This window comes from Mercenaria mercenaria, chromosome 2 (assembly GCF_021730395.1).
Source record: "Mercenaria mercenaria strain notata chromosome 2, MADL_Memer_1, whole genome shotgun sequence".
NCBI lineage: Eukaryota > Metazoa > Mollusca > Bivalvia > Venerida > Veneridae > Mercenaria > Mercenaria mercenaria.
The window spans coordinates 86,798,258-86,814,567 of NC_069362.1; the positions used below are offsets into that span (position 1 = coordinate 86,798,258).

A 16,310-nucleotide genomic window follows, 5' to 3' on the forward strand; every position below is an offset into this window, starting at 1 on the left:
GTTTAATGACTCCAATTGTGGATGAAATTATTGCAAAATAGCCTGAGTCTATGTCAAAAATATCAACTTAAAGTAATAAGAGAGGTAAAGATAAAGTGTATCAAAACACTATATAAGTATATCCTAAGCAAAAAGGGGCATAATTCATTAAATACTGGTGCCAGAGTTATGCAGCTTGTGTCATATAGTGAGAGTGATGATGTTGAACAACTATTTTAAGTTTGAATCATATCCATTCAGTAATAACAGAGACAGAGTGAAAGTGCATCAAAACTTTAACCTAAAATTCTAAGTAAAAAGGGGGAATAATTAATGAAAATTGGTGCCAGAGTTATGCACCTTGCGTCATATGGTGTGGGAGATGATGCTGAACAACTATTTTAAGTTTGAATCAAATCCATACAGTAATAACAGAGACAGAGTGAAAGTGCATCAAAAATTTAACCCAAAATTCTAAGTAAAAGGGGGAAATAATTCCTGAAAAATTGGTGCCAGAGTTATGCACCTTGTGTCATATGATAAGAGTAATGAGGATGAACAATTGTTTAAGTTTGAATCAGATCCATTCAGTAATAACAGAGATAGAGTGAAAGTGCATCAAAACTTTAACCTAAAATTCTAAGTAAAAAGGGGGAATAATTAATGAAAATTGGTGCCAGAGTTATGCACCTTGCGTCATATGGTGTGGGAGATGATGTTGAACAACTATTTTAAGTTTGAATCAAATCCATACAGTAATAACAGAGACAGAGTGAAAGTGCATCAAAAATTTAACCCAAAATTCTAAGTAAAAGGGGGAAATAATTCCTGAAAAATTGGTGCCAGAGTTATGCACCTTGTGTCATATGATAAGAGTAATGAGGATGAACAATTGTTTAAGTTTGAATCAGATCCATTCAGTAATAACAGAGATAGAGTGAAAGTGAATAAAACTTTAACCTAAAATTCTAAGTAAAAAGGGGAATAATTCATGAAAAATTGTGCCAGAGTTATGCACCTTGTGTCATATGATGTGGGTGATGATGCTGAACAACTATTTCAAGTTTGAATCAAATCCATTCAGTAATAACAGAGGTAAAGTGAAAGTGGACCAAAACTTTAACCTGAAATTCTAAGTAAAAAGGGGGAAAAACTCATGAAAAAATGGTGCCAGAGTTATGCACCTTGTGTCATATGATGTGGGTGATGATGTTGAACAACTATTTTAAGTTTGAATTAAATCCATTCAGTAATAACAGAGATAGTGTGAAAGTGCATCAAAACTTTAACCTGAAAATCTAAGTGAAAAGGGGGGATAATTCATGAAATATTGGTGCAAGAGTTATGGCCCTTATGTCAGATGATGTGGATGATGATGAGGAATAAGTATTTCAAGTTTGAATCAAATCCATCAAGTAATTACAGAAATAAGTTGAAAAAAGAGAAAGTGCACCAAAACTTTAACCAAGGTGGGGACGCGGAAAGACGCCGACGCCGGGGCGAGTAGGATAGCTCTCCTTATACTTCGTATAGTCGAGCTAAAAAGGAGGAATAATTCATGAAAATTAGTGTGAGAGTGGAAGTAATTCTAAATTAGGGACCAGGTTCTTGCGCATGACACTCCGTCTCATGATGGTGAACAATTGTGCCAAGTTACATCAAAATCCCTCCATGTACGAAGAAGAAATGCTCCGTAAAATGTCATTCTTGTATCTGACCTTTCACCTCTAAGTGTGACCTTGACCTTAGAGCTAGGGGTCTGGATCTTGCGCATGACATGTCGTCTCATTATGGGGAATATTTGTACCTAGTAATTTCAAAATCCCTTGATGAATGGCAGAGTTATGAACCAGACACGAAACAGACCATGTTAACCTTTAACTTCTAAGTGTGACCTTGACCTTAGAGCTAGGGGCCTGCGTCTTGCGCATGACACTCTGTCTCATTATTGTGAATATTTATGCCAAGTTATTTCAAAATACTATCATGGATGGCAGAGTTATGGACCGGACACAAGACAGACCATGTTAACCTTTGACCTCTAAGTGTGACCTTGACCTTGGAGCTAGGGGTCTGGGTCTTGCACATGACATGTTGTCTCATTATGGTAAACATTCATGCCAAGTTATTTCAAAATCCCTTCATGGATGGTAGAGTTATGGACCAGACACGAAACAGACCCTGTTAACCTTTGACCTCTAAGTGTGACCTTGACCTTGGAGGTAGGGGTCTAAGTCTTGTGCATGACATGTCGTCTTGTTATGGGGAACATTTAAGCCAAGTTATTTCAAAATCCCTTCATGGATTGCAGAGTTATGGACCGGACACGAAGTGTGACGGAGGGAAGGAAGGACAGACTGACGGAAGGACGCAGCCTATTTCTATGTCCCCTTTTTTCCTTCGAAAAAGGCGGGGGACAATAACAGAAAAAAAAAGAGAAAGTGCATCATTATAAATTTAACTTTAATTATGGTGTGGACGCATTGGACAGTGACGCCGATGCCGGGTTGAGCAGGATAGCTCAGCTCTACATATACTTCATATATTGTCGAGCTAAAAATCATAAATTTCTATACATATATAATAATTATAGATCAACATTACAGCACAGACTTGATTCTCTTTTTATTAAATAGTTCAGGTACACATTTAAGAACCTGAGATAATTGTTTAGAAATTGAACTTGAAATTCACAGTCATAATAAGGTAACTACGATAGCTATCAGCACTTATTCCGATTAAAAACTTGAGCAAATGTTTTTACAAACATTCAAATTTACCAGACCTGGGGTAATTAAAAATGTAATTGTAATTAATTGCAATTTAATTACATTTCCCAAGTAATTGAATGTAATTTGTAATTGGGTCATTTATCAATTACATGTAATTGTAATTTAATTAATTACAGAACAGTTCTAGGGTGTAACTGACAATTACATTTTAATTACTTTCCAATTACATGACACATGCTAATCCAGTTTGTTGAACAAATAGTGTATATAATTTGTTCAACAAACTGGATTATTATTTTATGTTTATTACCAGTGACACTTCACTTTAACATGCTAATATGCATTTCATAGCTGTGAAAAATAACAATAGAATATTATGGTAAATGTTAACCCCTTGGACATAGCTCCTTTGTTCTGATATTTGTTTCATTAGAACCAACTGGTAATGTCACTGTGTTTTTGGAGAAAACGATCAAATTAGGATTTGAAATTGTTATTTGCATAATTATTATTTAGATTTTTATCGGAGCAAAAATTGAAATGCTAAGCATTTAGTTGAAACATTTTTTATTTGTGATAAAATTTGTTGTATTAAATGATATAAACAACATAGCATTTCACAGTTCTAACAAGATAAAAGATTTAATTATTATTGTAGACATTATGAGTATTCTACAGTTTTAGTGACATAGTTATTCTAGGATGACTCATGAATGTTTTACAACTTATTTTTGATGTGGTCTTTTGGATAACTTGTAGTGTCAAGGATAAAAACTTGAAATATATGTTTAAAATGTAAATGATTAAATACTGAACTAGACTAGTTAAATTTGAAACATATTGCAGAACCATGATCCTGTAAACTTCAGAGAAATTCAGACTTCAGAGAAATACCTGACTTTACATGCATCTTCTCTAACCGAATTCTGCTAGACGATGTATTAACTATTAATTAGGGCTGACTTGTAGCTCCTTTTGCAATAATATTAAAGACAGAGTTATGTTCTCCTGCAAACACAGATTTTACTTTGAGCTTAAATTCAATTTTGAAATAACTGAAATCAGTTTACATGTGGATTATCATGTTTGTGTAGTACAAAGTAAAGAACTTTGCTACAGTGTTCGTGTAAGAAGCACCACATTTGGTATTGTAATTGAATGTAATTAATTACAATTTCCAATGTAATTGTAATTTAATTAATTACATTGCTAAATTTCATGTAATGGTAATTGTAATTTAATTGGATATTTCTCAATAATGTAATTTATTAATTACATTTTAAGTAATTGACCATATTTTATCATTATCCCTTTCATAATTAAAACATTTTCCACTATTGACTACTAATTGAATTGTACAAATGACTGTAAATTTATTACAGAGTCATTTTGTACCAAATTTCAAAATGCTTAAAAAGCCCTACAGCTTGATGTCATTAAAATGTCTTAATCCAAGTAACTGTTATAGTGTTATTTCTAGAGCTCAAAAAGGGCAGGGTGCTGTCTAAAAGGGGCAGGGTGCTGCTAAAATGGGACAGAGTGCCGTTTTAAATGGGAAAGTTACTGCAACAGTAGTTATACATTTCTAGACGTTTATAGTTATGTATTCATTACATTTATGATTATTGCATTATACTTATATATATATATATATCACAGAATAAAGTGGTAAAAGATATGTTCTCAAAACCAGTAATATAGTTTACAAATGGTTTTACATTGCTATATATTTTTTTGTCAAATCATTCATTGAAGCCTTTTTCTTAAAAAAATGTCCACAGGATAAGGGCAGGATTTAGCAGAAGATCAAAGGCAGGAAGGCACATTATAATTTAGGCAGCGTGGCGGCAGTTAAAATGGGCAGGGTGGGGCGCCCCGCTGCGTCGCTCTAGAAATATCACTATGTTATCATCCAGTTACCATATATGTCTAAATAGTGGTATGTGTATGTTTCTAAGAAAATCCAGAACACAGAGTGTAAATATTGGTCGGTTGTGTATGGAAAATATCTGTGACATTATTTTGAAATTGAGTCTAGATATACATACTTTACTTTCTTCAATGTACATGAAGAGCGGATGTTTATGTACTATTTAAAGGCAAGGAGTTTATCTAAGTACAGATCTGTAGCTCTAAAGTCTTATTTAATGGTGGGATCTAAAACAGATATTTCTTTTCCAAAATAACCGTACGATATAGGGTTTTCCCTGTCGGAGACTGACAGTCCCAATTTTCATTGTGGCCCAAACAGGCTATATTACCATCTCGAAGATGTACCCAGCCTATATATATTTATTAAAACTTACTGGTCTCCAGCTGTAAGGCACAAAACCTGGACCTTTTACTACTGCACAAAAATAATTGTACAAGGTTAAAAAATTCCATAGCAAGAAAATAAGGAAGTTGATGATCCCTCCATCTGTATAGAGTGGCCAGTACATTAGAACACAGTTCACAGTAGAGCCTGATATAAAAAATATGATCGACAGAGCCACTATTGGTCCCCAGTGAATCAGTTGTTTCATTATCCTAAACACACCCATTTTCCTGCAATTCAAAGGTGTCTACTTTTAATGTAAATAATCGGTTTATATCAAAATATCATGCCGTTTATCTTGGAATAATAATAAGAACTGAATTGAGAAATAGATCTAGTGGTCTTGTTTTCATTTTGTACAGTTCCTTCTTATAGCTCTTCAAAGCTTTGACGTGGAGGTAGGAAAAATTTATTCCTGGTTATAAAACGCTTTGGTTGGTTCCCGACATACCTAAATTCAACTCACTACTTGCAATTTCACTAAGTGATGATACAGTTGAAATTACACATTAATTCTTAAAGCAACTTAATGTATCTTTAATATGAAAGAAAGTTGTGTTTATGATATGAGCATAACATTTATTGTTTATAAATATGTTAATATGCTAAATTTATACCAGTTTAATTGTTATTGAAAGTTTATAAATACTTATATAGGAAAGTGTTGTATCTAGGACAGCAACTCTGACCCTACGTCTAGTATATTTTTTTGTCACAAATCCGGGTTTCTGGCAGCCGTTTTCTGTCATAACCCTAGTGGATCACTTAATTTTCTATATCTAAAAGGGTACAGACAGTCGCGTTCTGACATAACCCTTAAATAGCGTATGGTACGATTTGGGTTACAGACGGCCCTCTTCTGTCACAACCCGCGGGTTCCTTTGCAGATCCCCATCTATAGACTATAGTATTCATGGTTTTACTTGTTGTCACATTTTATTTTATGATGATATTCTCGTATTATAACTTGGCTGTTCACTATTGTTAAGGGCTTTGTAAATAAATTTGAAAACCGTTCTTCAGCTTGGTCTTTACTTGACCTAACTTTACAGTAAACTTGATATACCCAGTGCACGAACCTAGGGTAGTAACCGCCCTGTTGAAATATCTGCTCTTTGGAGCTATAGCATGACTGGAAAGGTTCATGCCGCATGAAACTTAAGGTTACACTCTACCAATTAAATTCCTTATTTATTTCATATTAACAATAAAATATTCAGACCTCATTTTCAGCACTTTAAAGCATTTCAATGACATGAAAACCAAATATGGTCATTTAGTATGACATGTCTTCTTATAAAAAAATAGAAAAATATTGACATGTTATGTTGTATATAAGAAAAATAATCTGTTCTGAGAAATATCACCCTCTAAAAATGCCTTTATGAAAACAGCCGTTAGCAATTACGCGTAGGTAGACATTTTTCGCAAAGAATAAAACTTATTCCAGGAAATTCACTATGAAAATGGTCTAGATCTTTTCTCAATACAATAAGCAATAAAAATAAGCCAAATATTTAACTGTCACCTCCTCATGTCACTCATTATAACATATTTCATCCAAAGCATGGAACTACATTTTGGACTACTTCAACGGTAAAACACTGAGTAGTCACTTCCGGTTTGGTGTAATCCGTCCTTAAGTGAACTTGAGGGTTGCTATTTAAGAGCATCCTACAGGATCAGCTTGGGTTGACACTATTTAAAGTATGAGCAGATAGAACGGTTACACATATGTTTTTTCTTTTGCTCTCCGCTGATGAAAATGTAATTTTGCAGCATCTGAAGTTGCTTTTAAAATTGGCAGTGCAGCGCCGTAGCCACACTGAGGTAAACCGAGGCTGTTGCCTCGGATAAAAGTTGAGGAGCCAAAAAAATAAAAGTAGGCCTATCACACTGATGAAAAAATCAGTTATAAAAGTTCAAAAAAGTATATTAATATCATTAGAATATATCAGCATTTACCTCGTGACATCATTGAGGCAAGGTGAGGCAGAACTCCTAGCAGCCATATTGATAGCATTGTCAGGCCCGGACCGAGGAGGTCCGTGCCCAAGTTGGCTGAGAAATGACCTATACTCCTCAAAGTTGCAGCCAATTATTTATTATTGTTATCAAATCAAAACCCCAAAACGCACCAGAGGCCACTGTTTCATACCGATATTTCAAACTTTTCCAGGAGAAGAGCCCCCTGACCCCACTAAAATGATGGGGAACCCATCCCATACCTTAAATTTAAGACCAGAAACTGCACTAGAGGACCATTTCATACTTGTATTTCAATTTTTTTGTAGGGGAGAGAGACCCCTGAACCCCCCCCCCCCCCCCGCGCTCCAAATGTGGGGGTTACCTTTTCAGTATCTCAAATTTAGACCAAAAATGCACCATACGTCACCATTTCAAATAGAGAGCCTACTGGCCCCACTAAAATAAGGGGGAACTCCCAACCATACCTTAAAATCTAGAACAAAAAATGCACCAGAGGCCACCATTTCAATTTTTTCCAGGGGAATCCCCCCTGACCCCAATATCCCCCTAAGATGAGAGGGTTCCCCCTACAATACCTCAAATATAGACCAAACAATGCACCATAGGCCACCATTTCGTATCTGTATTTCAAAATTTCCCAGGAATAGAGCTTCCTGACACCCCCGAACGCCCCCCCCCCCCCCCCTCCGCGCCCCCACACACATACTACGAAAATGAAGGGGTTAGCCCCTTTAGTACCTCAAAATTAAAAAAAAAAACACCAGAGGCCACCATTTCATTCCTGTATTTCAAACATTTCTAGGGGAGATCCCCTGCCCCAACTTTCCCAACTCGGACAGAGCCCACTCCCGTACCTCCCCTCTCTCAGGCTGTAAACTACTAGTAAATTGATAAATAGCATGTTGTTGTATGTCTTTACTGATGGTCTTCTGATTTTATTGCTATCAATTACAAAAAAAACCAAACATGTTTGTATCCGACCATATTAGACTAGGATTAATTCCAATTATCCTTGTTATCATTATAATTTTTCTTAAAATATGAAAGTAACGGCTGAAAGGACGAATTTTACTGTGATATATAACACAGTCTGAGAGTGCTTCGGTGGGTGGTCATGCCCCGGACCCCACAGCTTGCCTCGGTTAAGATTTGTGTCTGATTACGGCACTGCAGTGGCCAGAGAACCGGAATCGGTTCCCTAGACTGCGAACTTACTCGTCCGGAACCGGTTCTCTAGCCAAAGTACCGTGCATAGGCTAGGGAGCCGGAATTTTATTTCTATGAATAAAGCTGCCGAAATTCACTTTGTTACACTTTGTAAACAGGAGTCATTGTTTACTGGAAAGGCAGTGTATCTGTAAGTGAGGAGAGGAAACTAGGGAAACAGTGTGTCTTATTATCAAACTTTTATTTAATGAACATGTGCATGATGACTTTAAAAATTATATTTATTTTTTGGCATTTCTTTATTAAAAGAAAAATGTTTGTTGTTAAATAACAAGAAACTTATTTTGCAATATATCACAAATTTCACCATGCTTTTAGGAAGGAAAGCAAGTTTTTAGTTTTTCAAGTTCTATCTAGTGATGTGCACATATTCAAATTTGATATTAAAGAAAAATGTTACATTTACTCATCTAAAGTTTTATTTTACTGCTTGCTGAATATTGTAAAGGACATTTGTATAAGAATGAAAGCCCAACGCGCATTTCAGTTTATAAAGTAAATTTAAGCATGCAAAAAAGGTACACTTTATGCAGCTTATTATAAAAATTGAAAATTCAGTATAGATGAAACACAATAATTTGATTTTATCCCGTCATATTATATACCAATAATGGTGATTGCATGTATAAGAGAAAATCATTTTCACATTCTTTTTGTAAGTATTGTGTATTAATATAATGGTATCACTTTCGCAGCTATGACCGTTTTCATTATTATGATATTTGCAGATATTGTTTGCCAAACAAAGATATTATTGGCTTCACTATACCTGTATCTTATCATCATTATTATTATATTATTCTTATGATCTATTATTATTATTATTATGATCTATTATTATTCATGGTCTAGTGAGGACCCCTGCTGTGCTAATTGCCCTCTAATTAGCTACTGTTACATAATCGCTGATAAGCAGCAGATAAGACTGGAGTTGTTTATTGGATTGGGGTGGGGTGGGGTGGGGGGGGGGGGGCACTTATATAGTAGTGGACCTAGGCAGAGAATTCTGTTATAGTAAAACTAAATGGACTCAATGACCCTAAAGAACCAGAAAATATAACAGCACTGAGTCTAAGTACGTTCAAATTCATTTTATCGGGGATGGAAGTCCTTTATTCGCGGCCTATCAGTTTAGAGAGTTAATATACACTCAATTCTCTTAACGAAACTTCTAACCCTCATTGATTTTTAAATATTTTTCATAAATCAAATAGTGTATTTATGAAATTTCTCGTATACTTAGAACAACATATTTCATATAACATATTCAATTTTCAAAGCAATTTGAAAAGGTTATGATATCTTTTCAGTCATGTTAAAACCTTAACTCAATTTCCAAAAGTCACAAAAACAGATAATGAACAAACGAACGAAATTTGTTATAATGCAGGAAAGTCATGAAAAATGCAAAATAACTTTTTATCCTGCCATACTGTAGAAGAAAATTAAAGGTGGTTTTTAATGGAATTATACGTGTATGTATCATTAAAGGTTCCATGGACACCGCCGTATGAACACATCTGCGGATGTCTCTGAATTGTTTTTTGTACTTGTAACATGTGTAAATGTTGAGTTCTGCCCAACCCGGGGCTAGAGGGCGTGGACGATAGCATGCATTTCAACAACCGTCCATGAACAGGCTCAATCAAACCAAGCCTGCCACATTTTCATTTTTGTCGTGTTGAGTTTCTATTTTTTTTCTATTATCACAGCAGCGTTGTTTGTGCCGTGTGGCGGCTGTAGAAAGTTTCCCCGTACATTCAGTCAGGGCTGTTATATTTCAGTCTTTTCAGATCGTTCAGCACGACTTTTATGTCTGGTATTGGTACTGTTTAGATTATCAACTTGAACATTTTGGCCTGGGTGGTTCCAATACCCCGCTTTCATAATTTGGATATTGTATAATCACCCATTGAATATGGTGCATGCTTTTTAATTTTGTCTTTTGGCAGTTTCTATGACATGTAGGCTCCATAACCTCAGATCCCCTTTCTAAAGTCCAGTTTGTTTCCTACTGCCCATTGTTTTCTCGTTTAGGGCAAACCGATAATTTTAACTGGGGACCATACGCCGTTTTTCATGGAATTACACGCGTGTGTATCATTGAAGGTTCCATAGACACCGGGGGCCTCCGTGGCCGAGTGGTTAAGATCGCTGACTTTAAATCACTTGCCCCTCACCGATGTGGGTTCGAGCCTCATTCGGGCGTTGAATTCGTCATATGAGGAAGCTATCCAGCTGGCTTACGGAAGGTCGGTGGTTCTACCCAGGTGCTCGCTCGTGATGAAATAATGCTCGGAGGGGCACCTTGGGTCTTCCTCCACCATCAAAGCTGGAACGTCGCCATATGACCTACAGTTGTGTCGGTGTGACGTTAAACCCAACAAATAAATCCATAGACACCTCCGTATGAACACATCTGCGGATGTCTCTGAATTGTTTTATGCCCCGAAGGGAGGCATATTAGTTTTCAACTGTCCGTCCGTTCGTTCGTTCGTCACAACGTTAACTTTTTGCATGAAGGCCAACGTTAACTTTAGCATGAAGGCACTTTACTCGCGAACGACTGCACCCAGGACCTTCAAACTTCACGTGCTGATAGCACTTATGGAGTTCACGACCACTACTGACATTGGGGTCACCAGGTCAAAGGTCAAGGACACAGGGGCCAATGTTAACTTTTTGCATGAAGGCACTTTACTCGCGAACCACTGCACCCAGGACCTTCAAATTTCACATGCTGATAGTACTTATTGAGTACACAACCCCTACTGACATTAGGGTCACCAAATTAAAGGTCAAGGTCACAGGGGCCAATGTTAACTTTTTGCATGAAGGCACTTTACCTGCGAACCACTGCACCCAGGACCTTTAAACTTCACATGTTGATAGTACTTATTGAGTACACAACCCCTACTGACTTCGGGGTCACCAGGTCAAAGGTCAAGGTCACAGGGGCCAATGTTAACTTTTTGCATGAAGGCACTTTACTCGCGAACCACTGCACCCAGGACCTTCAAATTTCACATGCTGATAGTACTTATTGAGTACACGACCCCTACTGACTGGGGTCACCAGGTCAAACGTCAAGGTCACAGGGGCCAATGTTAACTTTTTGCATGAAGGCACTTTACTCACGAAACACTGCATGCAGGACCTTTAAACTTCACATACTGATAGTACTTATTGAGTGCACGACCCCTATTGACTTTGGGGTCACCAGGTCAAAGGTCAAGGCGCTGCGGGGGCATTTGTCACCATTAGTGACAGCTCTTGTTTGAACTTGTAACATGTGTAAATCTTGAGTTCTGCTCAACCCGGGGTTAGAGGACGCGGACGGTAGCACGCATTTTCACTACCGTCCATGAATAGGCTTAATCAAGCCGAGCATGCAACATTTTCATTTTTGTAGTGTTGAGCGACCTGTGGAGTTTCCACCTTTTCTATTGATTATTTTATCGGGGACATTCGCCGCTTTTCATTGAATTGCACTCTGTGCATCATTGAAGGTTCGATCTGTACCGCCCTGTGAATACATCTGAGGATGTCTCTAAATTATATTCTGGTATTTATAACATGTGTAAATGTTGAGTTCTGCTCAACCCGGGGCTAGAAGGTGTGGACGGTAGCTTGCATTTCCACTACCGTCATTGAACAGGCTCATTTCTTATCAAATACATAGAAAAAATATTATTTTACATATTTTCTTGTCATAAAACACGATAGCATATATATTATCCATCTTACTGGAAAATCGCTTAACTTTCGAATTAAATTAAGGGTTGAAATATTTACTGAAGTGATTGATATTTCTCAAAACTTTCCCAAAGATTTCCCCTTGTAATTTGAAGTACTTGAATCATATCAAATAGGCGAAGTAGGTTTGAATTACACTTTTAACTCATTATTTTGCAACCCATCCTTATCATTCCATAGTTTGATTTTATTGAATTTTCTTAGTACTATTCTAAATGTAACCGAATGTCATAAATGTACTACTTGTGGCAAGAAAAAAAAATCGTGGTACGTTTTAAATTTTGATTAGTAATATTTTGAGTCTTCCACACTTACAATTTCAGCGACCAAGGCTAGTTCACAACTGGCCAATGAAATCAAACAACGTGTCTTAATTAAGTACATCCGTTTTATATATCATAAACTTTACAGTTTATCTATTTGGCGTTTAAGATGGCACTTCTGAGATGCATTTTTGTAGCACTATATTTGTGTTACATTGTCAAAAATGGCTACGGATACCGTAAGTCTCTTTAGAATTTTATTAATGACTGATAAATTATATGTTTTGTGTATGTCTTAATTATAATGTATAATGTTTTCGCTGATACCATCAATATCTCGCTAAGAGTACAAATTGAATATTTTCTAACCTTTTTTTATCGTATGAAATATATGCTTCCATTGTTCCATCTTTGCTTTTAAAATGCAATGCAATTAATAAATGATGAGTACTAAGTCGCGGTATTTGTAAAGTTCCATTTATTATTTTTTATTTTCTGTAGATTCTTGCCAGGATTTGAAAATTGCAAATCCAACATTGAAAAGCGGGAAATATTCAATGTACAATGGGCGCGGTCAGCAATACCAAGTATATTGCGAATTCCATTGTCACTATGGATACACATTTCTCTCCAAAAGTACCAGTGAAAACGTCGACCTAAAGCTCCTTAATCCGTCTCGATCAGAAGTTTTGGTACGGCATATGCGCTCAAATGGTCACCAGTATGATACCTGGATGAAACAGATCACTCGCCATGCCAGTCTGCCACTAAGTATTCAGTACAACAAAAACTGTGATTATGCCACTCCAATTAACCACGCTACAATGGGTCCATACTTGTACTTAGGCTTTCTGCCAATACATGTCGCCCGAAGCCGATCTATTCAAGGTTACATGGCTAACTACCGCGACTACACGTTCAGAAATTGCGACTCGAATCCAAATAGTTATTTAGCTTTCTTTATCAACCCCAATCACAGGAACCCAAATGGATACTATAAGCGGTGCTGCTACTCAAAACTAATGAGGGACTGGATTAACGTCGGCAGAACAGCGTCCGAAGACCTTCCAAGTGATTATTTTTTCCAGTTTGAAATGCACATGGGAGGCTGTGGAGGGTATGCAATCAATGGTCATAACACATTGCGTGACATCATAGGTGCGGCCTTGGGCATGCGCTTTGGTAGGTCATTCACAATAAGTTTAACACATATTGGGTCATTTCCTCCTACTTGCTTGGAAGTCTTTTCTTCAATATTGCATTATGTATTATTCATAATGAAACATATCTATACTGATATATGTGTTGATTACTATATAAATTTGTTTGATCTCTAAATATTTAAAATTTTAAAATTTCCTGAGGACAACAATTAAAAAAATCATCATCAAGTCCAAACTAATGAATGACGACTGTCCGTTTACTTCGGGCATTCTGCACATACTCTAATGGTGCATACAGAACAGGTCACGTGATTTATATTTGCAGGTCTTAGTTGCTTACAGTTCAGAGCAGTCAAATAAATATGGCCCAGTTTTGCACACGTTTACTTTGTCGTACTTTAACACTTATATTACCAATACAGTAATAGTTTGTAAGTAAGAGGTAATGAAGAGTCGTATTATATACATATGTAGTTTTCTTTATCTATTAAGTATAATAGAAATATTAGAAATGCCCGAAATATACAGATGCGGTTTTATCTTTAAAGAAATACGTATTTCCCCTGATGGAACTATGGGAACTCCAGATAGACCTGCCTTCGTACAGGATCAAAGGAATCCTAAATTGACCCTACGTCAATCATCCGACCTTTCCAAGTCCTTTGGTGTCTCACCACCCAGTATCACGCATTTTCTTTTAGAATAGCTATATTACAACAATACAGTGGACAATGGATTGTTTTTTTGTTTTTTGTTTTTTTTTCATGCAGTCGAACATCTATAAGAAGTCGCAAATGAGTTTGTAAACATACAAAAGGATGTCCGCTATAATCCAATAACTGTTGAAACGATGTGGAATTTTCTGCCATTATTGTTGTACTCCGTGGATACGCGTACGTTAAATGTGGGAGGATAAATTCCTTCCAATATTCTCGTCATCTCGCATTTTAAGTTCATTTGAACTTTGTTCAGGGTGGGCTATTAGTATAGGTGGATAGTCCGTCGACCGTCGTCCCTCGACCGTCGTCCTCCGTCAACATTTTTACTTAAACATCTTAGAACTCCTCTGAAACTATTGGTCAGAAATACGCCAAACCTGTTCAGTAGCATCCTGGCATGGACCTCTATCAAGTTTGTTTAAACTGTTTACGTTGGCCCCTTTTAGGGGCCGCCAGAGCTAAAAATAGAAAAACCTTTAAAGAACTAGTTCTCATGAACCGCTTGGATCTTCATCAAACTTTGTCTGTAGTATTCTTATAAGGTCCTCTCCCAGATTGGGGCACTTGGCTTCTTTTAGGGGCGCTAGAGCTAAAACAAGGAAAACCTTTAAACGACTTCTTCTCATGAACCGCTTGATGGATCTTCATCAAACTTGGTCTGTAGCATCATTAAAAGGTCTTCTCCCATTTTTTGTTCAAATGGAGGCACTTGGTCCCTTTTTTGGGCCGCAAGAGCTAAAAATAGAAAAACGTTTAAAAGTCTTCTTCGCATGAACTGCTGGATGGATATTCATCAAACTTGGTCTGTAGCATCATTATAATATTCTTTCCTAGTTTTGTTCAAACGGGAGCACTTGGTCCCTTTAAGGTCCGCTGGAGCTAAAATTAGAAATACCTTTAAACGACATCTTCCCCATGAACCGCTAAATGGATCTTCATCAAACTTGGTCTGTCGCATCATTATAAGGTTGTCTCCCAAATTTGCTAAAATGGGGACACTTGGCCTCTTTATGGGGCCATTAGAGCTAAAAATAAAAATATGTTTAGAAGACTTCTTCTCATGAACTGCTGAGTGGATATCTAGCAAATTTGGTCTGTAGCATCATTATAAGGTCTTCTCCCAACTTTGTTCAAGTGTGGGCACGATTAACAGTTTTACTGAAATGCCTTCTATCCAAATTATGTTTTAATATATGTAACAAGTTTTTATTTCAGTTTTATCTTTTTCTTTTCAGAACTTCCGAGGAGGGTACAAAATGAAACCATAATTTGTGACTCTCATCAATAATGAAGTAGACACAAACAACTTGAACAAGGACCTTTAAAGTTGAAAAAGTACTTTTATACCTTTTTAGATAGACTTTCTCCAGGATTGAATGGAAGTGTCATGAAAGTTTAATTTTAAAAAGTGATTTATAAACACGAATACCAAAATTAGAGCTTTTTTAACTTTAGCTTAATTAGGCCTACGCACAAATTATGCAAATTCGATTGATTAAAAATAGCTGTCTTTCTGCAAAACTGACCGAGTTTTTAATATTCCTGCATACTTTCTTAATTGCTTAAATTTAATTAAAATGATAGGTGAAACGTTCGAATTTTATAAAAATGGTCATTTACAAGTTGATGAAATTCTGAAACTATCTTTGCGTCCTGAGCCGTGCATTTAGTCTAATATAAAGACAAACACTCTGTCATTTAGAAGTGATGAAAAAATAATTTTACATTTTCCCTAATAAAATTCTACGTACTTGAGCTCGCAAACGACAATGAGAGACATAAGGATGTCCTGATATATTCCGAGATAAATGTTGTACCACTTCGGTGAAGTGAATGTTCAATGTGCTTTACTTAGATTTCATGATTTTATTACTGATTACTGTTATCTTGGTATATTGAATGTTAACAGGCCATTTTGGCGGACTTTGACACTTAACGGTTCAATAAACTGGACATATATTTACTGATTTGTTTCAGATAAATGGATACATCCTACTTGTATAGCTACGCGTACATGTGTGATTTTATTTATATACAAATGTACCAGTACTTTAATTAGCGCCTATGGTACCGTACCGTACAAAGTTCTGACCCACTGCTATGAAGTTCTACATGATAAGTCCCTAGCCTATATTCAGAGATACGACAAAAGAGAAACTTAGGAT

General features: G+C 36.4%; 2 protein-coding genes across 2 annotated transcripts in view; one reads left to right on the top strand and one right to left on the bottom strand.

The window, feature by feature from the left end:
• LOC123564502 (palmitoyltransferase ZDHHC6-like) overlaps positions 1 to 5,436 on the bottom strand; it is a 31,174-nt gene extending 25,738 nt beyond the window's left edge. Inside the window, exon 1 of the mRNA XM_045358140.2 lies at positions 5,018 to 5,436. Within this exon, the coding sequence (XP_045214075.2) occupies positions 5,018 to 5,254 (237 nt within the window). The 5' untranslated portion in view covers positions 5,255 to 5,436. The remainder of the gene's footprint in view (positions 1 to 5,017) is intronic.
• A 6,907-nt stretch (positions 5,437 to 12,343) lies between these two features.
• LOC123564503 (uncharacterized) lies at positions 12,344 to 16,108 on the top strand. The gene is made up of 3 exons (XM_045358142.2): positions 12,344 to 12,502; positions 12,765 to 13,445; positions 15,381 to 16,108. The coding sequence occupies exons 1-3, from the start codon at positions 12,433 to 12,435 to the stop codon at positions 15,431 to 15,433; spliced, it is 804 nt and encodes a 267-aa protein (XP_045214077.2). The 5' UTR covers positions 12,344 to 12,432; the 3' UTR covers positions 15,434 to 16,108.
• The last annotated feature ends 202 nt before the right edge of the window (positions 16,109 to 16,310 follow it).

Coding starts and splice junctions, on each gene's coding strand:
- LOC123564503 (XM_045358142.2), top strand. CDS start 12,433: ATGGCACTTCTGAGATGCATTTTTGTAGCACTATATTTGTGTTACATT. Junction 12,503..12,764: donor CAAAAATGGCTACGGATACC/GTAAGTCTCTTT, acceptor TATTTTCTGTAG/ATTCTTGCCAGGATTTGAAA. Junction 13,446..15,380: donor GGCCTTGGGCATGCGCTTTG/GTAGGTCATTCA, acceptor TTTTCTTTTCAG/AACTTCCGAGGAGGGTACAA.